The sequence below is a fragment of the Brassica napus genome, chromosome A8 (genome assembly GCF_020379485.1).
Source record: "Brassica napus cultivar Da-Ae chromosome A8, Da-Ae, whole genome shotgun sequence".
NCBI lineage: Eukaryota > Viridiplantae > Streptophyta > Magnoliopsida > Brassicales > Brassicaceae > Brassica > Brassica napus.
Genome location: NC_063441.1, coordinates 7,987,023 through 8,009,348, shown reverse-complemented (window position 1 = coordinate 8,009,348; position 22,326 = coordinate 7,987,023). Strand labels below are relative to the sequence as shown.

General features: G+C 33.6%; 1 protein-coding gene and 2 long non-coding RNA genes across 4 annotated transcripts; 2 read left to right on the top strand and 1 right to left on the bottom strand.

Annotated features, from left to right (window-relative positions):
• The first annotated feature begins 2,897 nt into the window (after positions 1 to 2,897).
• LOC111200047 lies at positions 2,898 to 3,252 on the top strand. The gene is made up of 2 exons (XR_002653774.2): positions 2,898 to 3,014; positions 3,136 to 3,252. It is a non-coding gene; the product is annotated as an uncharacterized LOC111200047 (long non-coding RNA).
• A 2,372-nt stretch (positions 3,253 to 5,624) lies between these two features.
• On the bottom strand, positions 5,625 to 6,366 carry LOC106418882 (putative cytochrome c oxidase subunit 6b-like). 2 transcript variants are annotated; one of them, XM_013859620.3, is made up of 3 exons: positions 6,066 to 6,365; positions 5,905 to 5,986; positions 5,625 to 5,822 (listed from the first exon to the last, which is right to left on the bottom strand). In XM_013859620.3, exons 1-3 carry the CDS (start codon positions 6,314 to 6,316, stop codon positions 5,769 to 5,771), a joined length of 387 nt encoding a protein of 128 aa, XP_013715074.2. In that variant the 5' UTR covers positions 6,317 to 6,365; the 3' UTR covers positions 5,625 to 5,768. The 2 variants fall into 2 exon arrangements, with proteins under 2 accessions (XP_013715074.2, XP_013715075.2); XM_013859621.3 differs by having other exon boundaries at positions 5,762 to 5,823; positions 5,889 to 5,986; positions 6,066 to 6,366.
• Positions 6,367 to 14,737: 8,371 nt separating this feature from the next.
• On the top strand, positions 14,738 to 16,050 carry LOC125577273. The gene is made up of 2 exons (XR_007315636.1): positions 14,738 to 14,917; positions 15,465 to 16,050. It is a non-coding gene; the product is annotated as an uncharacterized LOC125577273 (long non-coding RNA).
• Positions 16,051 to 22,326: the final 6,276 nt, after the last annotated feature.

Sequence of the window (22,326 nt, the reverse complement as noted above, 5' to 3'; positions counted from 1 at the left end):
AACTGGACAACTAAATTGATCAGCCAATCTTGTTACCTTAAATCATTAGTATTTATATATATATATATATATATATATTATTTAGTTTGAATATTTATTAAATAAAAATTCATATGCGTTATATTTTATGATCACTTGTAACTTATTATAACAAAAAAATAATCTATTGATCACAAAATTTTCAGAGTGAAAATATTCAAATTTCTAATAATATATAGACGTTTTGAAAAATTCAAAATATAACATATAAGAAAAAATATAAATGTTTTTATTATATATTTAATGTGATTTTTAATATCTTTCAATAATATAAAATTAAAAAAAAGAACTAAGATACCAAAATTGTTATCAAATATTTATTATTCATAATAATTAATTTTCATATATACGTTAATCATATTAGGTAATTTCGTAGCTTCTAATTAAGGAAAGTGCAAAAAAAAATTTGGTAGATTATTTATCAATTCGACAGTTAGTTTAATAAAAAATATAATGTAAGTCAAGATGGACCAAACTATTTTTCTAAGAATAGTATATTTTATATAGTCATTTATTAAATGAGAATTTACAATCATACAGTTCTATGATCATTCATATCATTTTATAACTGAATATTTAAATCATCGATAACAAAATTTTCAATATGAAATCTTTAAAAAGTTTATAATTTATAAATGTTTTTGAAAATTCATTGAAAGTTTTAATATTAAAATATTTATGTAATCTTATGGTATATAGTATAATCTATATATATATATATATGTTTTATTATTAAATGATATTTTTTACACATATGGTTTTAAAATCATGTGTATCTTCTTATAATATTAAATAAAAGTTCATATTAATACAATTTTATGATCATTTGTAACTTATTATGACAAAACAAATAATCTATTGATCACAAAACTTTCAGAGTGGTGATCTTCAAATTTCTAATAATTTATATACGTTTTGAAAAATTCAAAATATAACATATAAGAAAAATTATAAATGTTTTTATTATATATTTAATGTGATTTTTAAATATCTTTTAATAATATAAAATTAAAAAAGAACTAAGATACAAAAATTGTTATCAAATATTTATTATTCATTATAATTAATTTTCACATATACGTTAATCATATTAGGTAATTTCGTAGCTTTTATTTAAGGAAAGTGCAAAACATTTTTTGGTACGTTATTTATCAATTCGATAGTTAGTTTAATAAAAAGTGTAATATAAGTTAAGATGGACCAACCTATTTTTCTAGGAATAGTATATTTTGTATAGTTATTTATTAAATAAGAATTTATAATCATACGGTTCTATGATCATTCATATCGTTTTATAACAAAATATTTAAATCATCGATAACAAAATTTTCAATCTGAAATCTTTAATAAGTTTATAATTTATAAATGTTCTTGAAAATTCATTGAAAGTTTTAATATTAAAATATTTATGTAATCTTATGGTATATAGTGTTTAATCTATATATGTATATTTATTTTATTATTAAATGATATTTTTTACTCATATGGTTTTAAAATCATGTGTATCTTCTTATAATAAAAATGTTAAACCATTAATCATTAATTTTTAACATAATAATTTTAATAGTTTTAGTCATTTATTGTCGTTTTTAAAAATTCAAAATATAACATATACGAAAAAAAATTCTAAATTTTATTTTTATAGCTAATTTGATTGTTTAATTTATTTTAATAATATAAAATTAAACAAAAAATGATGGAGGAGATATAAATTGTTATCAAATCTTTATTATTTAAATCATTAATTGTCATATATATATTAGTCATTTATGGTAATTCCGTAGGTTTTATTTAAAGAAAGAAAATATCATATCATATCATTATATCATATAGTTTGACCAACTTATGTATCTAACAACATATAAAAATCGAATGTGGACCTACTTATTTTTCAATTGAATGTAATTGACTACCTAATTGAATGCCAGCTATGCATTGGAGCCTCTTTTAATTAATACAAAATTGAGGTTACATCTTTTCAAATGTTCCTCAATTAATATATAGGGGATTAGATGTTTAAATTGTTAGACAAAAACATTAGCTCTTTCTGTCAATTAACGTCTATTTTGAAACTTTGATCTAGATATAACATTTGGTGCCAAAGCTTCCACTATTAAATGAAGTTCTGATACCAAATAGTTAGCACTAGATAAAAGTTTTAATGTTGAAGTAAATTCGTTGAAGACAAAAAACAAAAAAATGTATTTAGATTTATTTTCCGATTATTACCGGATTTTGGTTCATATTCCGTGATGGTTTCATTCTGATAGGAATCTTTTATAGGTTTATCATTAACTTATGAGAAAAAGACTAAGATAGCACCAAACCAAGATTTTGTTCCCAAAAAGACTAAGGCTCAAAGTCACAAAAATAGGTTTCATTAAAGAGGTAAATATACACTTATACCCTTTGGGTTAATTAATCTAAACCTTAGGGTTTAGAGTTAAGGGGTAGGGTTTTGGAATTAGGGTTTAAAATTTTATAAAAAATAAATATTAAAATAAAAAATAAAAATTTTAAAAATAGTTTCAAAAAGTATTTTTAAATTATAAAAAGAAAATTTCAAAAAAAAAAAGAAAAAAATTTCAAAAAAAAAAATTCAAAAAAAATTATAAAAATTTCGAATCTGAAAACATATAATCTGAAACTATAAAAAAAATTTCTTTTTTCATTTTTTTATTTTTATTTTATTTATTTTTGTTTGTTTATTTAATTTTAAACCAAGGGTATTAGGGATATTTTACCCTTTAATGAATGTCATTTTTGTGACTTTCTCCTTCTAATGCTATTTTTGAGACATAAACTTCAAAAGGTGCTATTATTGACAATTGCCCTTAACTTATTGTTTTTTTTTTTTTTTAACTTATTGTTCTTTGATAGTATCTTTAGATGGATTTTTTTATTCAGTGAATGCTGGAGCGTTATGATTCATGAACGTAAACTGAGTCTCCTGTGAATAAAATCTTAAGCAAAACGTACATATTTCTTTATATTTTTATATTTTTATATTAAAATATAATGTTCTCTGCATGCTGTAGCTTATTATTTTTTGACTAAGAAAAATATAAGGACCAAGTGTCGGGGGTTATGTTGCAGATTCTTGGTGTTAAACAAGACGCCTTTGAGTAATCTTGCAGCTTTCAATGTATCAACGATCGATGCAGTAGAGACAGGCCACGTGGATTCTAAGAAGAGATTGAGATAATAGTGTTACCAAAAAAAAAAAGATTGAGATAATAGGAAGTGGTTTAAAAATATGGAGTCGAGTAATTATTGTCAATTGATGTCTTGTTAGAGCTATTTCTTTTTTTTTTGGTCAACAGATGTATGTTATTAAGAACAAGGTTTGATCATACAACACCAACAGATAAAATAACTTTCCGTGGTTACCTAAACTAGCAGAAAACAGGTATATCTCCGGGTACTAGAACCCACTACAGAGCATCATACAAACATTGAAACAAACTGTTAACTTAAGACAAGTAATGCTGACAAAGAAAAAGAAAAAAAAAACTTAAGACAAATAACTAAACTTCCAAATCTCTAGAATAAGTTTCACAATTACATGAATGACAATCTTTTTAGAGAATCTATGACTGCTGCTTAACGGAAATACCCTCGACCAAACCACCAGACCACCGCTAAACCACCTCCTCCTAGAACAACGAGGAAACACTTCAAGTACCACGTGACCAAAAATTCATACACCGGCAAGTAAGAATCAATCTCGGATTCAGTCAAGCACTCCCGGAAACATCTGGATCTCTAGCTACTATTGAAAGCTTAGTTATGAAACCACATATACAACAACAAAATCTCCACGAGATCTGAAAGAACCACTAGGGGCGAAACATATCTAATCCGGAATACGAGAGCTGGTCATGAATGGCATAAGAATGGATTAGATAGAAGCCACATCAAACTCTACACATACAATAATCACCTATCGCCTTCAACGACAAGACAAGTCTAGAGGCGAAGGAGAGACACAAAATTAACCAGACAAAATATATCGGGAGTGAGATACGAACTCAAAAGCTTTGTAGCTAAACACATCGTTAATCGATAGATCCTGAACTTTTAGTCTAAGCACCCACACCAATCTGAGACCCAAGGCGATTTGGAACAAGTGAATCTCCTCCCAAAACGAAGTAGAAGCTACACACTGACAACAGACGAACGAAGAACAAGACAAAAGAGGAGATTTGGACCGCCGCTGGTGCTGAGAGAGCCACCACGCGCCTGTCTAGGAGAGAAACACAAAGACGATGAAAAGCGGCCACAAAAGAGTTCGAAAGAAAAAATAGGTTTTTGTTAGGTTCTTTCGCATACAATGTTTTAGAAATAGGCAAGAGAACTCGAAAGAAAAAATAGGGGTTTTAGGTTTTAAAACAAACCTCTTCTTTGTTTTAGAGCTTTTATATTATATAGAAAAATAGAGATGTATTAAAAATAGTCTTAGCTAACTGAATAGAGTAAACCATTCCGTGATTAACATAACAATTAAATTATGTTGGATCAAGACCAAGATGACTTTTGACATCGTTTTGGTTAATTGCTTCCATATAAAAAATTTGAAAAATATTAATCGGTTATATATTGTCACAAATCGTTAATACAAAGAAAACTCATCTTATTAAGATTTTGATAAAATTGATCATAGTTAAATATTTAGATATACAAGTTCGTATGATTTATGGCATTTATCAATATGTTGTATTTGTATATGAATAACCATATGGTAATTAAGTAATAGGACAAACATTTTCTTATCATTGTCAAGACGAGTAAGAAAACCTTGTTTCTATATACAAGAAGATAAATTTAAAATATTTGTATAAGTAACCATATTGATACTTTACTCATTTACAATAATTTTACCTTTGTATAGTTGTTTCGAAATAATAAATTGGAATGCCTCAAAAATAAAATAAAAAATCTTAACGTCTTGTACACACGATCTGGTAACAGATCAAGATCTTGTCAATTCTTAATTTTGTCCCATATCGACAACGATCAAAAGAGAATGAATCAGGGTCTTTGTTATGAATAAGGAACCGATTCCAATTTCTCTTTCGTCCAAGTCTACGTCCAAGTCCACCATGCTAGTAGTCTAATGGTAGGTGATCAATTAATATCATATTAAAGCTTATTGTTCTTTATTGTATTTATCCGTGGTTAGATCTGGAGAAGGAAAGGTTGGAGTGTCTGTACGAAAAATTTGAGTTTCTCGTGATCGAGATCTCTAAAGCAAAAAGCAGATACATGTCCGAAATCTGCTCCTTTTGATTATTTATACAATAATTATTTTCTTTTCAGTTTATTTGTTGTTAAATTAAAGAAATTTTGCATGAACTTGCACCTCCAATATATATTTCGAGGACGCAACAGATACGAGATGGACTCCAAGAACCTTGGAGTCACCGGAACTTGGCTGAAGCTGAATGTCTAGTCAGTTAGGTTTGGACGGACCGATGACAAGAATCTGTCAGAATCTTTTTTTTTTTTTTACATCATAATAGACTAGAAGCCTATGGGGCCACCGGGAATCTGTCAGAATCTAGATTGACACTACCATATAAAAATGATCCAACAGATAATTATGATTTCATTTAATTATTAATCTGATTTATTATTGGTTTAATATTAGTACTGTCGACGGTCCACACAACGACCGAACCAAACATCTCTTGTTATAACAAAGACTCTTACATGTTGTAACCTAATCTTCAAATTGACGATGGCAGTGTCCCAGCCTTTCTCTGTTCCTCCCATTTCTCAACCTTACGTTTTAAGAAGAAAGAAAAAAATATATTACAAAACAAAAGTATAATTTAAGAAACTATATCAAAGATAATTGCTCACCAGTGTTTCAGGGCACATCGTACGTACGTAATCTCTCAAACTGTTACAATCATTCGCATCTCTTCCTTTACCCTCAAGACACCTATGTATTTAAAGGTAAATATTTTTTAACATATTAATCTTAGTCATTTAATTTAGTTATAGATAATTTTAAAACTTACCTATGGTATTGCATATACCGATTGAAGCAATGTCGCGTTTCTTTAGTCACCGGAAACAGTTCATCCCTCGCCGAATCAGTCTCTTCTCCACCATCTTCTCCTCTCTTAGCTTGAAACGTGGCCTCGTTCTGGGGTGGAGGCGACACCGTGCCGGGAGCGTGCGTTGGTCTCGGCGCCTGCTGGCCTCTTGCGACTTTACTTAGGTCGCGTGATCTCATTTTGTCGTGTGGGTCCATTTGCGCGGACGACATCTCTGATCAGCTTGCCTCTTTGGGGAGTTTTGCGTTCAACTTTGTTTGGCTGTGAAATCAAAGTTTTAATACTGAGGTTTGATGCTGCGTCATAGCGGTTGAGTATACGTGGCGTGATCAACAGACCTGTACGTGTTTTCTCTTGGTCAGTTTGGTCAAAAAAATGTGCTGGCCCAAGTAACCTTTGTTGTAATACTACGGGTCTTAGCATGTTACTAGGGTAAACATTCGGCCCAACGTAGAATGGCACACACTTTCTAAATCGAGATGAACCTTAAACATTAAACTTTAAACTTTATTTTTTAATTTTTAAACTTTAAACCGTCTCTCAACCGTGAAAACATAGAAAGAAATACTCTTTTACGCTAATCAACCTCAAATTTCTTTCTTTCAAAAACTTTTTGGGGGTAACATATTAATTTAATAACTTATGAAACTTTAACATATTAATTCAAAATTTCTTTGAAGTTCAGAATTTGTCTTATGATTTGAAATTTGGGATATATATTTTAGAGTTTTCTATTTTTTAACTCTGAGAATTGCATTACTTTAAAGCGAAAAGTGAACAACCAAAACAATCAAGATAAAACCAAAACCAAAACCAAAAAAAACTCCATAAAAACACATACTAAACATAGCCGTAATACACTGTTGAGATGAGATACCAATCGTATGTGGCAAGTGGAGGCCCTTTTTGGCTACGGGAAGTTTTGGACAATGATAAACAGGGGTGCCATTCTTGAGCTTTGTTCTTGGCGGCGTTTTATTCTGAGGATATGGGTGGTCTTGGAAGTGGTTGGGGGAGTGTATATATTTTAATGTTTATGCTTAAGAAATTTATTTTTAAACTATAATTCTTTTTAGGGAAATTGGTCATATTTTTGTTCTCTTGATACAAAACCAACCTTACTTTGTCCCTATAGTATAATAATGGAAATTTTGGTAAAAAGAGATAACTAAACTCACCTATTATCTCTTTAGAACAAAATCAATTTTTACCATTTTTGGACATTTTACATTCATATAATAATTCATATCAATATATTGAGAAAACAGAAAAATATGGAAAAATATAAAATATTAAGATGTATGTGCATTTTGTTGACAAAAAAAAGATGTATGTGAATTTAGGAAAAATATGTTTCTGATGAAACTATTTTAGAAAAAACAATTTTGAAATTGGTCAAAAAGTGTTAGTATACCTTTTCTACCATCTACAACGAATTAGAATTGAGAATCCACCGAAAATACAATAATCTACAAGACTTAGAATACCATATATTCATCTACTAATGTAGAATACTGAATCCTCCATTACTTATATATTCTCAAATATAGCAGATGAGAACGCCTAAACATTAAACATCTATCTACATTTTCAGAAATTATATTCTTTCATAGAAACTTTCATCTACTTCTTGCTATATATGATTTCTACGCTTTCATATATTATCTAAGTCAGGTAGAATATGATTTCTAATATAATTTGCAATTAATATCCGAAAATATAGCTGAAAACGGTTTAAAAATATTTTGTAAATCTTTTAAATCTCTTTATTTCCTTTTAAAGTATTTTGCAAAAAAATAGACAATCTCTTTCTTCTTTCTAGATGTTTTCCTTTTTTTTTTTTCCTTGAGTCGATAACGGTTTGGGACACTTTTTTATCTTTTTTGACACACTCAGACACAACTTGCTAGAGGGACACTTTATCTTGATTCTGAGCTGGTTTCGGACCATTGTGCCCCTCGCTTTCTTAACTGAGACCAAGGTTGAGTCAATGTTTTTTTATTATTTCTCGCCAACTGGAAATCGACCGTACAACCCTGCGTTTCGTTATTAAGTTTGGTTTCTTGGGAATACTTTCTTCTCAACTTTTTCTTTGTTTTTTTGCAAAGTTTTTATGTTTTTATTTGTTTTTTCTCAGAATTTAAGACATTTGAAGAAAGTATAATTATTACAATAAATTGTAATTGTTTTTCTCTATATTTTAACATCCATTTTCATATATATATTTTATATATTTCAACAATTATATAAAAAATGTATGGACATAAGAAGTGTGGATGCAAAATTGTGAACATATAAGAAAAATATGTGAACATAAAAAGATGTGGACATGGATGGATAAAAAATGTAGAAAATCTCTTTAAAATTTTCGTGGATGAGGTTTCATGAACTAAGTTTCATGGATGTGTTTTCTTGGACAAGTTCTTATATTCCTAATCATCTTACATAATTTTTTAGTATCTGTGGACAAGTGCTTTATGCATACCGTGTAGTGTTTATGTACATTCCCAACATATTTTTTTGGTCATTATTACAAATTATAATGTATAAAATCTATATTAATGTATAAAATAAGTTATAACTTTTTCTCTTCTACATTTTGATATCCATAATGTATATATTTTTTGTAAAATTATAATAATTTTGATGTCCATGTGAACGAGTTTTTGTGGACACTATTTTGTGGATATACATATTTCTATATATCATATAGGATTGTGTGGACACCGTTTTATGGACATGCATATTTTTATAGAGCATTTCGTCGAACAACTTGAATGCGTTTTTTGTGATATTCCATTTTGATTTTTTGTCCATATAACATTCAAATTATTTTCTCAATAAATTAAGTTATTTTACACACTTTGTTTCAAAACTCAAAAATGATTACAGCAGCCAAACAATGAACAAAACTATCAAGGAACAAAATAAATCTAATCCACAAAATAAGAAGACTTTGTACATAAACAAGGAAACACACAATTTTTTTTTTGAAAAGAGGAAAAATAAGAGTGAAGCACATACTTACTTCTCCAACGAAAGAAAATAAACAATTAAGGTAACTATCATCCATCCACTTAAGCAAAATAATCGATCCAGTTCTCAACGTTCTCAGCCTTTTTATGTTTGCCACCACGAGATTGGTGATGATGATACAAAGAATTATAGTGTTGATAAGGAGAGTAAGGAGGCGCATACATCATCTGGTGAGGCATCATGGTTGGTTTTGAAATCAAATGAAACTAGAGGTGAAAGAGAAATCAGTGAGGAACAGGCCAGAGGGTATTTTTGGGGCGACATACCAACTGACGAGTGAGGAACGAGTAAATCAGCTTACACGACACATGGCATTGGCGTGCAGGGAGGTCGAAGAGCTTTCCGAAACACGACCGACGGATGGTTTCAAACTCACGAGTGCCACGTAGGACGTTTCGAATGAACATGAGAAGATCCGGTGAGGAGTAAATGTTGAGACGCTTTGTCGGGAATCTGTCTGTTGCAAAGAGACGTGGAGGTAAATTGAAAGACATAATGTGTCTTAGAATGTAAAAATTTCTTTTTCCTTAGCTCTTCATTTCTGTCAATCTCAGAATAACAAGAAGTTGAAAATGTATCATCTTATGTGGTATTATTAATCATCAGAAAGAGAAGTTGAGAATGAACATGTAGTCTTTTCATTTTTAGCTACTCCTATTGTTAAATCACACACATGTAGTCTTTTTATTTATTTTTTAGCTACTCCAATTGTTAAATCGCGCATTAGCCTTTAAGCATAATTATTCATGGTTTTTAACAGAGTATAACACCAAGAACAATTTGAGAATCTTTTGCTTGTAAAGTTTCTAAAGTGGACATGAGACTAAATTCTACGAGCTTTTGATGTTACTGTGATGTCAACAGATAAAACCTCATCGATATTGCATCAATAATCTTGGGATATTAGGATCTGCATAGACCAATGGATCATGGACTACAATTGATTGATATTCACTCTAACAATGACCTAAAAGATCTGGAGATGATACATTCTTGCATTGAAAAGCTAAATGTTTTGACTTCTTTACACTTTCAAAGCAACGTAACTGGTTCTATATACTGATACGACCAGTTGCTTTGAACATGGAGATTACTATCCCATAACAATATATAATCCAAATACGTCTACTTTTTTCCCATAAGATCAGACAAACCAAAATGATACCAAAGAGTATCATAAAACCAATATTTGAGATCACTTCTTATATAACTTAACTCAAATATGAACTGATAAATTGTCCAAAGATAAACCTTACGAAAATATAAACAATCAAATAAATGTCATGTTGTGCTCTTGTTATTACTCTTGCTTGTGTCTGGATGCACCAATCTCTTGTTTTGTTCATGCCAAAACTTCTGAATGCCTTTGTTCTGCCCATGGGTTCCACTAGCATACCTAATCTGAACACTGAAACTGCCAACTCATAATCCAATCCCATCCTGACCTCAATCAGAGAACCATTTTTCAATTCCAAAACATCATCTTTCAAGCCTTACTACCTTAAGGGCACAATCACTATAGTGAAGGCATCCACCATAAGCCGTCACAGTCGCCATCGCCTTCATCTTCGAGACCGATACATTTCCTCATTCACCGAACCAACACGCAAAGCACATCCACTTTCTGAACCTCGCAACTCGGATCTGAAACAAAGAGATCAAACAAATAATTGTCGATCTGAGTCGCAACTACTCCAGTTCTACTCCACATATAAAGTTTCAACCGCAACCCTATACTTGATAGAGCACCATAGATCCTATCACAGATCATCCGTTCTGCCCACCCAATGAGAAAACCAAAAAAAGAAGAAAACTTCGACCATAATCCTGGTAGCAATGACGTTCCAATCATTGAGAAAACTGATAATCCGAGACCATGAAAAAATCGATATCCATCTAACAATCCTTGGCCCTCAGTGAGATCGTCTTCGTCTTCACCATTGCTCCAGAGCATTTTAAGTGTTTTGAGATTTTTGCCTCCTTTACTTTAAACAAATGAAAAATATTAAAATAAGATTCAAATTTTTTTTAAAATTAGTTTGGTTTTTAGAGAAAAAAATAATATATAATTAGAGGGTTAAAGGTTGCTGACCTTATTAACCCTCAAACGAAGACTTGGGATAGGGGAAAGCTGGAGGAAATTTTTTTCCCACCTGATATTGAACTCATTCTGAAACAAAAACCGGTGGTTGATGAAAAGGATGTCAACGAGTGGGTTCACACTCGCTGGGGAGGCTAAACGGTAAAATCAGGTTATTGGTTAGCATGTCAGCTAGAATGCTCAGACGTGCGTAAGGAATGCCTAGCGCAACCGTCCCTTCACGGACTGATTCAAAAAATGTGGAAGGTACTGCCCCAAAGATCAAGATATTCATGTGGAAAGCATTATCAAACGCACTCTCTGTGAATGATGGACTGTTACCAAGAGGTTTGAAGATAGACCTGCGGTGTCAAAGGTGTGGGATGGAAGGTGAATCTATTAATCATGTTCTTTTCTCCTGTCCAGCGGCTCGGCGTGTGTGGGCGCAAACTTCCCATTCTCTCGTCGTGGTTTTGAAAACATGTCTCTGTTTGAAAATTTCAATTACCTCATGTTCCCTCAAAGAGGATCTAAAACCCCTGAAGAAATCATCTGTCTGTTCCCGTGGATACTTTGGATTCTCTGGAAAAACAAAAATTTGTTTTTGCTTGAGGGTAAGGAGTTCCCGGTAGCAGACACAGTAGCGAAGGTTTGGGAGGATACTAACCATTGGTTCGAGGCCCAGAAAGCCATGGAGGAGGAAGAAGTAGAGTCCGGTAATATTGAGGAACTGTCTAGAAGTAAGTGGGAGGCCCCAACCACTGGCAACATGAAATGTAATGTCGGAGTGAAATGGTCAAAACAGAAGAAGCTTCTTGGAGCGTCTTGGGTCCTAAGGAACTGCAGGGGAGAGACATTACTCCATAGTAGAAGGGCTTTTGTCAAAGTAGATTCTTATCTGGATGCAAAAATTTTGTCTTTGATGTGGGCCATAGAATCAATGCGGAGTCGTCATGTGGAGAGAGTCATCTTTGAAACAGATTTTGCTGATTTGGTTGGAGCGTTCTTGCGCCAGAAGGATTGGTGATGTAGCGGAAGCTACGATAACACAATAAATCCTATTTAGTCTGAGAATACCTAGGATCAAAGTCTTCTTGATTCGTTGAGAACTCTCGAGTTCTAGCCGTAACAAGGAAATAAAGGGTTTCAAACCTCTCTTTTATAAAATATCAATATCAATAATCTCAATACAATTCCAGGCATAAGAACCTATTTATATGAAAATCAAATAACCTATAAACTATTAAAAATCATTAAGATAATACCACTAATTAAGATAAACATCCAAATAAATAATAAAGTAAATAAACGTAATATTTGGAATATATCCAAATATTCTCTCTACATCATTCTCTCCGGGTTGGAGAGATTCGTCCTCGAATCTTAGCCGTTGTCTTTTAACTCCCTCTTTTTCTTCTTTTTCCATTGATAATATTTTCCAAATAAGAAAATATAAGTTTGTCCTCCCTTAAACCACGTAACCAACATGAGAGTGAAAGATTGTAAACTCATGTGCTCCTCATTCCTGATGTAGCGGAAGCTTCTAGGGATATGACTAGAGATCCGTTGATTCTGAGAATACCCGGAAAATTAGAATAATCACAAAGATCTTATTTAGTCTAAGAATGCCTAAGATCAATGTCTTCTTAAATTCGTTGAGATCACCTATGATCTAGCCGAAAACAAGGAATAAAGAGAAATCTCTTAACTTTTTATTAATCAAATCATAAAACTACAAAAAACCATAGCCTCAAAGACTATATATAATAAAACCTTAAAACATTAGAGATAATTATTTTAATAATAAATAAATTATAAATAAACTATAAATAAAACTCTAAATATCTTATCTGCATCATTCTCTCCGGATTGGAAAGATTCGTCCTCGAATCGTTACGGTTGTTGGCATTCATCTTTTTTTTCTTTTCTTTTTCCATTGATAATATTTTCCAAATAAAAGAACATGATTCATTCGCACCATCACCTTAATCTTCAAATCAACAACCTCAGCATAGCATCTCACAAGGAACTGGAATTTTATCTTCATGCGATCTTTCAAATAATAAGACCAAATCTCCACTATCCATTTGTTCTCGTGAATTCCCACACTTCTCAAAAACATGCCGTGTTTTATGAGATTGAATGATTTAAAATCTTTGTGCTCCTTATTGCACCGACATGTTAAAATCGGGCTATTATTTCCAAAAGCCCAATTAGCACAATAATCTTCACAAATTGAATTGCGTAACCCTAAGCGGCTGCCGTCCATGAGAAGAAACCCAATCTTTTGGAGAAGAACTTCATTGTAAAGATTGTTTAGCTCTTGGTCATCCAAATCTTTGTCTTTAACTTGAATCCAACATTCGTCATCATAAACATCAAATATTGGATCACCATGAATTTCTCTGAAAACAATTTGTTCACTTTCGACGAACAAACTCTCCATGATTCTAGAATCTAGTTTTGATTAAGAAACCAAAACACCAGCTCTGATACCACCTGATGTAGCGGAAGCTTCTAGGGATAGGACTAGAGATCCGTTGATTCTGAGAATACCCGGAAAACTAGAATAATCACAAAGATTTTATTTAGTCTAAGAATGCCTAAGATCAATATCTTCTTAAATTCGTTGAGATCACCTATGATCTAGCCGAAAACAAGGAATAAAGAGAAATCTCTTAACTTTTTATTAATCAAATCATAAAACTACATAAAACCATAGCCTCAAAGACTATATATAATAAAACCCTAAAACATTAGAGATAATTATTTTAATAATAAATAAATTATAAATAAAACTCTAAATATCTTATCTGCATCAATTGGCCAGCTCTCAGATACCAGAGTTCAGAGCTGAGGAAGGCAGTGAGTGTTTTTCAGGTTTGGAACTTTCGGGTTGTTCCATCACATGCAAATAAGTGTGCACAAGCTATTGCAACAAGTGCGACGAGAGAGAGGTGGTTGCAGTCCTATGTGGCTAAAGGAAATCCTCGCTGGCTGGGGGAAATATTTGAAGCTGATAAAGTCGGGATGTGAGTTTTTGAAGGTCTAGCTAGTTGGGTGCGTGTGAGGCAAGGAAGGTCTTCTTTCAATAGAGTTTCGTGCTCTATTTTTGTCTCTGTTTTCTGGGGTTATGTTTCTATTTCGATGTAAGACAGCGGTGGTTTGATCTCATAGTAAAATCCTCTCAAGAGTTAAAAAAATAAATAATTAGAGGGTTAAAATGAGGTTAACGTTAATATTTATTCTTTTTTTTTTGTCAAACACGTTAATATTTATTTTAAGTGGAGAGTAATCCCAAAAATGATTCTAAGGCGACAACATGTAATGTTTTTGTTCATTTTTAGATAAATTCTCTATAATATATGTGTAAAAGTCAAAATTAGCCTTTGATTAATCACCCTTAATCAAATAAAATATAATTACTACTTTTACATATTAAACTTAATTATAAATAAGTAAAAGCGACAAAAAATAAAGAACAATAAAAACAAACCCCCCCCCCCCCCCCCAAACCCTAAATCGGCTTTCCAACTCTTCTCTCTCTCTGGACGTGACACCAAAGGCGATTTCAAAGATACTCTCGAGGAAATTAACGGCGAGACCAGTGACCGGTGATTTCGAGTCTCTCTTTCGCGGAATCCCTTCGTCTTTTTCTCTTCGCCTCTCTCTTTCTCTTACATAGCTAGCCCAAAAGGTAAAGTCAAATCTTTCTCCCTCTAATTTCTCTTTTGAGTTCATTTTTGCTCTTAATATTTCTTCCGGTTGATTTGTTTAGCTCTTAGATGATTAGGTATTATGTCGAAACAAGACTCTTTCTTCTTTGCATGTTCATCATTCCGGTTCGTTTTTGAATGTGTCTATTTTTGTGTTATTCATTCGAGTTACTCTTGGTATGTTCCTTTCTTAGGATTAATAGTTATGTTGTTCTATATGTTAACTGATTTTGTTAGCAGAATGAAAGAACCAAGTTTTTCAATATTTTAGTTTGATTTCATTCAATTTGAGTTTGTGTTTGTGACTTCTTACAGAATGAAGGAATCTTTTTTTTGGCTAGTTTTAGTTTGGGTTATTCATTTTATGAACATAATGAAAGTGTTCGTGTTTTTGACATATGGATTAGTTTGAATTTTGACTTATCTTAATTAATTTTTTTTAGGAAATTTGTCAATTATATGTCGATTTATTTGAAATTGTGTTTGAGGTTTGTCTTTGCAAAGGAGCCTCTACGCTTTTCTTTGCAGGAGTACCATATTGTAATTGGCCTCAAGATTTCGCAGAAAAGTAGCAGGGAGGTAGTTAAGTGGAAATATGATGGTGGTTTTAGAGTAAGCTATCAAAGAGAGGTGGGAATATCACCTTGAAGTGTATGAAGAATGAGCATCTACAATATTTTCACAACTGGACTCGCCCCTGATAGGTTGAGGTTGATATATTTGTGCGTGATAATGGGTGTCATCATGGAGAGAGATGAGAAGGTGAACGTCCCTCATATGTACATCAAGTTGGCGATGGATCTTGATAGGGTTCGGAAGTTGAATTGGGGTCTTCACTCGTATGACTTATGATATGCTATTACCCTTAGAGAAACTTTATCAAGTAAGAGATCGATTGCAGTACTTAAGGATCAAATCTACAAAGACTCTATGTTTCACACAATACACATATGGCTTTTTTTTTGTGCACATATGGCTATCAGATTAAGCTAGACAGTAAATCATATAAACCAGTAAATAACAAGAAAGTAAATGTGACTTGTAAACGATGTAAGAAGGGTGCTACACTAACGGTTTCATTAAGGTTATCAATAATATAGTCTGTAGTTAGCTACTCTAGAACACAAGCACAAGCAGTTAGATCAATTATGTGAAGGATCCAATAAATTAACATAACAGTTCTTTATTTTAGAAGTTCATCAAAACCATAGAAAGCCTAAATCTAACAAGGGATATACTTAGACATGATAGATGAAGACATGATCATAGAAAAATAGATACTACATATTTCAATAGAAAACCAAAGGAGTTCCAAGAAGACTCTGAAGAAGTTCCTTGCTTCTCTCCAAACCCAAAACTAAAAATAAAAGAAAGCTTTGTCTAAACAATGGCTTTAGAAAACTTATACAGTAGAAAATCTATAAATTCATACTAGATAAATTAATAAACACTATAAATTAATAAATTTCTCCGGTCTCGAGTTCGGCCAGTTCAAAACTCCTACATAAATATATGGTCTAATTAAAATTATAAATTATAAATTAATAATATATATATATATATATATATATATTTATATTAATAAAAACTAAACATTATATTGTTGGTTTTATATTCACAATGAAATTATCTTTATTTTTCTTAAAATTTCAATATATTTTGATACTCCCTCCGTTTTTCAATATAAGTCGTTTTAGAGAAACTTTTTCGTTCTAAATTATATGTCGTTTTCGGTTTTCTATGTAACATTTATTAATAATTAATGTTGTCTGACCAATGATTATATATCTTCTATTTTTCTATTGGTTGAATTGTGGTTAAGTAAATAATTAATGATGTTTTTGTTTCGAAAATATAAGAAATTAATGATTTTCTTAATCTATGTGCATAGCTTTAAAATGACTTATATTAAAAAACGGAGGGAGTAATATTTAGTAAAATTATATATAAAACCACAATTGAATAGTATGAAACATAAGAAAATATACACCAAATAATATAATAAAACAATATGAAAGTCTAATTCTAAATTTTAATTAATGTATATACGGTAAAATTAACTATTTTCTTAATTTATAAATAGAAATATCCAAAAATAGAAAAAAACCATTTTTTCTTAAATTAATAACTCTATAAATTAATAAAATACTATAGTCCAACATTATTAATTTATAGAGTTTTGACTGTATATAGGTCTAAAAGTCGATATGGGTCTTCTATGAATTTGGGTAACTTCTTTCTATTCTTGAAACTTTATTAAAATAAGTCGTTTTGCTGATTTAGAGGAGTTTTGATCGCCACCCTAGGCGGTGTCGGTTGACACTAGTTAACATCTTTGATAGCTCCTCTCGTGAGTCAGACGAACCACTCTTTAGTAAAACGAGCATAATCTTTGATCTAGGATCATGATTGACCTCAAACTTGTGGCATTGTAAAGCTATATATTGTGTCAAAATATTATCTCCATCACACAATTGGAGACCCTCCATCCATAACTAAACGTCTGGCACATCTGCACAGCTCTGCAACCCAAATAGCTTCAGAATCTCCAAAGTAGCCAAAAACGTATCTAAACCTGAAAAGACTCTAAAAAAACTCTAAAACACATATAATAGATTCCATAAAGGACTTATATCATGGTATAAAAAATGGTAACAACTATACTGTATTAACTCCCCCAGACTAATCCTTTGTTTGCCCTTAAGGAAAACATTGAATAGTCCTAGAAACAGGTTTGAAAATGCAAGGACTCTCATATATTTTAATCTACTACTACCTTAACCTCTGCAATATTGAAAGTCATATCAAATCAGTTCCAGCCTCAGAGGCTATGTACTAAACTCTAGCTTAGCAACCATACCATCCAGCACACAACTTAAATGATAACGCCTAACATATCCCTCTACTGACCTCATTTCTGCAAATTAAAATGTAGGATAAATCTTGGTAGTATCGATTAATGAACACATGGACTCTTACTCAAGAAAGTTTCTGAACACACATGTAGTCTTTTTTTTATCCCTTTCCACTCTCTTCTCTGAATCTTTTTCGTTATTTTATTTTTTTGACTCTTACAGAAGCAAGTATCCGAACACACATGTAGTAACTGTTTATCTCTCTCTTTTTTTAATTTTTTCTACAAAGTGTAGGCGAATAGTGTAGTCATAGAAAAAATTACTACCCTCGCTTCCATATTTGTGTGATCATCCTTTTGAATTATAATAGTGGGGTCATAAGAAATTTTCCTACCCCTCAGCATCTCAGAAAATCATATCAATCTTTTCTTTTCTAGATGCCGAAGAGAGGTGAGAGGAGAACCAGAAACACCCAGAATTTTACCTTCCAGACTTACAGAAGGAATCCGATCCAATGTATACGAATCCCCAAAAGAAGCAATTGTTGCTGATTAAGGTTGGAAGTCAGTTTTGGTTCGATCAGAGATTTTCAGCTTGCGTGGATGTCAATACACCATGGAGTCAATAAATTTAAGAATTTTGCTAGAGAGTGGTTAGATAATAAGTAAGATAAAATTCTATCATCCTTTTTTTGACACAATAAAACTCAGTAAAACTAACACTAAAAATCAAAATAAAACATAGTATCAAAATAAAACATAATAAAACTCAGTAAAACTAAAACACAACAAAACACTAAAACACAATAATACTCAGTAAAACTAACACTAAAAATCAAAATAAAACATAATATCAGTAACTACTCCCCCTGGCTTAAACATTATTGTTCCCAGTTTTATATAGTCTGAGATTGGCGAAGGAAATAAATGAAAACTGTAAGAATGTAACAAGGTTTCGCGAGTATACCTTCTTTATGCAATGAGCGTCGAGCAACACAATTAACAAGATTTTCTTTGATTCCTACACTGTTTTCTGCTCTCCGCTGGTATGCTTTGATTGAGTTGACTGAGTTGCAGAACTTAGAACCTCCGTAAATGAAGTCGATCTGTTTTTTATCTTCATTGCGGGTCGGGAAGTTCCACCTCTTAGTCGGTGCTGGTCGGTAATGTCTCTGCCCTCCAGACAGATTGCGATTGAAAGTCTGCACTCTGCCTTTTTCCTGGATCGGTTTCTCCAGAAGTTCGCGAATTTTAGCCATTTTATTCTTTCGCTTGAAGTTGGGGAATTTCGCGCTCAGGGGTTTTGTGTTTGGGTTGTACTTTGCGACCTGGGTTTGGCTCTTCATTTCGTCGGTTGTTTTGATGTTCTGCCCCCATGAAATCATGTCGACTCTTTTCTTCAGAGCTGGAGGTGGAGAGCTCGGTGATTCCTGCTCGATCTTCCTACCCCTTTTGTTCGTTGGGACTTTGGCTTTTCAGTTGGATTTCGGAGTCACTGGCTCCTCTTCTTCTTCTGCTTCTTCGTTGGTTTTCTTATTATTGTTTTGACTGCGAAGTGCGGCTCGGCATTCCTCGGTCGAGTGGCCCTTGCGGTCGTGGAAGGCACAGTATTTGCTGAGGTCGTATGTCGACGGTTTCTGCGTCGAGTTATTTATTGAGTAAGAGTGTTGTCCCTTGGTGGTTGGTTCTTTAGGGGTTGCCGGCTTTTTGATTGCATTATTCTTGTCTGCGCTATATTGTTCTTTTAATGCCGCGACCTCCTCTTCGTGGGTGGCGAAGTACGAGGCTCGGTATAGGGCGTCTTCCAATGACACATGTGTTCGAACCGCCAGTTCTTCCCTAAACTTGGATGAGAACAAAACGCCATTCTTCAGTACTGCTAGGGGGACGACCTCGTTTGAATGCAAAATTTTGGCCTTGATCTCTTGGAACTTGTTTATGTATGCTCTTAATGGTTCGAAAGTACTTGTTTGAGATTCCAAAGGTCTGCTTTGGTAACTTTGGTCTCTATGAAGACTGAGTATTGTTTTAGAAACGTAGACACCAACTGGGTGAAGTTGTCGATAGAATTTTCTTCTAGTCCAGCGAACCACTCTAGTGCGGCTCCAGTGAGATTTTCGGCGAAGAAACGGCAGTACCCGGCTTCTTTTTCGTCGTCGGTGAGGTGTGCCCTCGATATCGCTAGACGGAAGGCTCGCACGTGGGCTTTTGGGTTTGTGCTTCCGGCGTATTCGGGGAATTTTAGTTTCCCCACGTCTTACGCTGGCGATTCTGTTTGTAAACGGGGTCCTTCTTGTTTCCTCGATGACCATATTGATGTCGGGTGCATAGCTTTTTGTCATGTGCACGATCGCGTGTATTCTTTTGAGCTCTGCGTTGTTCCTTTCAATATAATTCTTGAAGGCCCCGGTTTCGTTCGGGGTTCGCACATCTTCTCTTTGGGGGTCGATATTAATGGAGCTGCGGATATTGTATCCCCGAGCTTGTTCTGTTAGGTTATCGTGCCCTCCTGATGGAAGGTCCTTGTTGCGGACGAAGTTCGATTCTCGGGGAGGGAATGGTTGGGTGGTGAGATTCGCGTCCTTGCCTCTCCTTGTCTCTCCTTTGATCGATTATGGATTTGGACCGGGGTGCTTCGTGGTCATTGGAGTTCGGTTTTGATTTCGTCCAATCCACTGTAGCTTAAACTTCGATGGGCGATGCCCTGCGGTGGGGGTCGTTGCGAATTTTCTCCCGTGTATCGTCCGGATCGGGCGCTTGAGATTTCTGGAGTGCCGAACAGTCCCGTACTTTGTATGTTGGACGTCGTCCTTAACGGGTTGAGGGGCCTTTAGTTTCTTTCTCGAACGTTTGCAGCTTGATATTCTGCGAGTTCCTTTTCGGCTTGATCCAGCCTGTTAGCAAGGGCTTGATTGGTGATCCTTTGACTTCGAATCTCGTCGATTAGAGTTGTCATCATTCCTCGGAGTTCGGTCAGTTCTCCTCGGGTTTGGGCTAGATGAGTCGGCGAAATCGGTCTGGATTGGGATCGAGTTGGATCGTCGGAGGGTGGTCTGTTTCCTGGACGGTTTCAAACTCGAGCTCCAGTTTGTTACGGGATTGTCATCTGGTTGATCGGAGGAGATCGATCTTGACTTGAAGTCCCGATCGGAGGGATTCGTTGCGTCGGAGCTGTTTTGGTCACATCAGTGGTTACCGTTAATCCAACCGGGGTTACTCCGGCTGGCGAGTTGGATCCGAGCAGATCGATGTCGGATGTTCCCAAAGGAGTGGTTCTTGACGTTTGGTTGGGATCCATAGTCGCGCTTAAGAAACTTAGATCGGTTTCTTAGCAAAGACGTTTTTTGTTTATCTTCCCCAAAGTCGGCGCCAAAATGTAGAACCTAAAATCTACACAAAGTATTTGATAGTGATCGGGGTTGATCTAGGGAAGACAAATGATGTGGGCAACAATATCTTTAGAACACAACGATGTTAAGTAGTTTCCGGTAGGCGAAAATAGACTTTATTGATAACTGGGATCAAATACAATGAATTGAACTAGATCGAATGATACAAACGAGGTTGATAAAGAAAGAATCTAAAAGTAGGAAGACAACAAGATCGATGTGAATGTGTAGCTCTCTCTAGGGTTTTCAACTTGTCATCTTCCGTTTTTCTTTTTCTTCCTTTATAGTAAGTCGACTCCGAGATCCTCGTGGTAGCTCCGTGATATCAGCTTCTTGTTATGCGATCTCTGCGACTCCTTCTTCGAGCTCGATTCTCGTTGTGGGCCTCGGCCTGTCTCGCCCCATTCCTTTGATCATGGCCCATTTCGGTATTGACCAAAATTGGGTCCAACAGTAATTACTCAGATATAATTAAGCAAGACATAAAGATAAACTAGAACTGCATAAATATATAAAGTAAAAGATAGTGGAATTTAAATGCAAAGCTCCGAAAGAGTCTTGATCTTCTCTCCAAACTATAAAGATTCTAAATAAACATGTCTTCTAAAATATCTTAGCCTAAACAATGGCTTAAAACTATAAATACTAGGTATAAAATCGGGCAAGGATAATCTTGTAATTTGTGGAAACTTTTGAACCAAGCCCAATTTATGGAAATAAAGTCTGTCTATCTCGCGTGGGTGTCTAACCACTAAGGATAGTATCAATCGACACTCCTTCTATATCTCTATTCTGACCTCTTTGATTAGCAACGGGTTTCTTCATTTTTAATCTCCACAATGCTCCAAACATACATGTACCTGAACATACTCTAAAGTAGACTCCAAAAGCATATAATAGATTCTAAAATAGACTTTAAACACATATAATAGACTCTAAAACGAACTTACACAATGGCTAAAAACTGGTAAAATCTATAGTATATCAACTCCCCCAGACTTACCATTTGCTTGCCCTCAGCAAAACATAGAACATTCATGGGAAATAGGTTTGAAAATCACATCAATTCACATATATTTAAAACTACTACTTTCACCTCTACACTGTTGCAAGCCACATCGAATCAATGTCAGCTTAAGAGGCACTT

Excerpts from the sequence above, each read along its gene's own strand:
- LOC106418882 (XM_013859621.3), bottom strand. The coding sequence starts at position 6,316 with ATGTCGTCCGCGCAAATGGACCCACACGACAAAATGAGATCACGCGAC. Across the intron at positions 5,987-6,065 it reads CGGTATATGCAATACCATAG|GTGTCTTGAGGGTAAAGGAA; the intron begins GTAAGTTTTAAA and ends TTAAATACATAG. Across the intron at positions 5,824-5,888 it reads ACTGGTGAGCAATTATCTTT|GGTTGAGAAATGGGAGGAAC; the intron begins GATATAGTTTCT and ends CTTAAAACGTAA.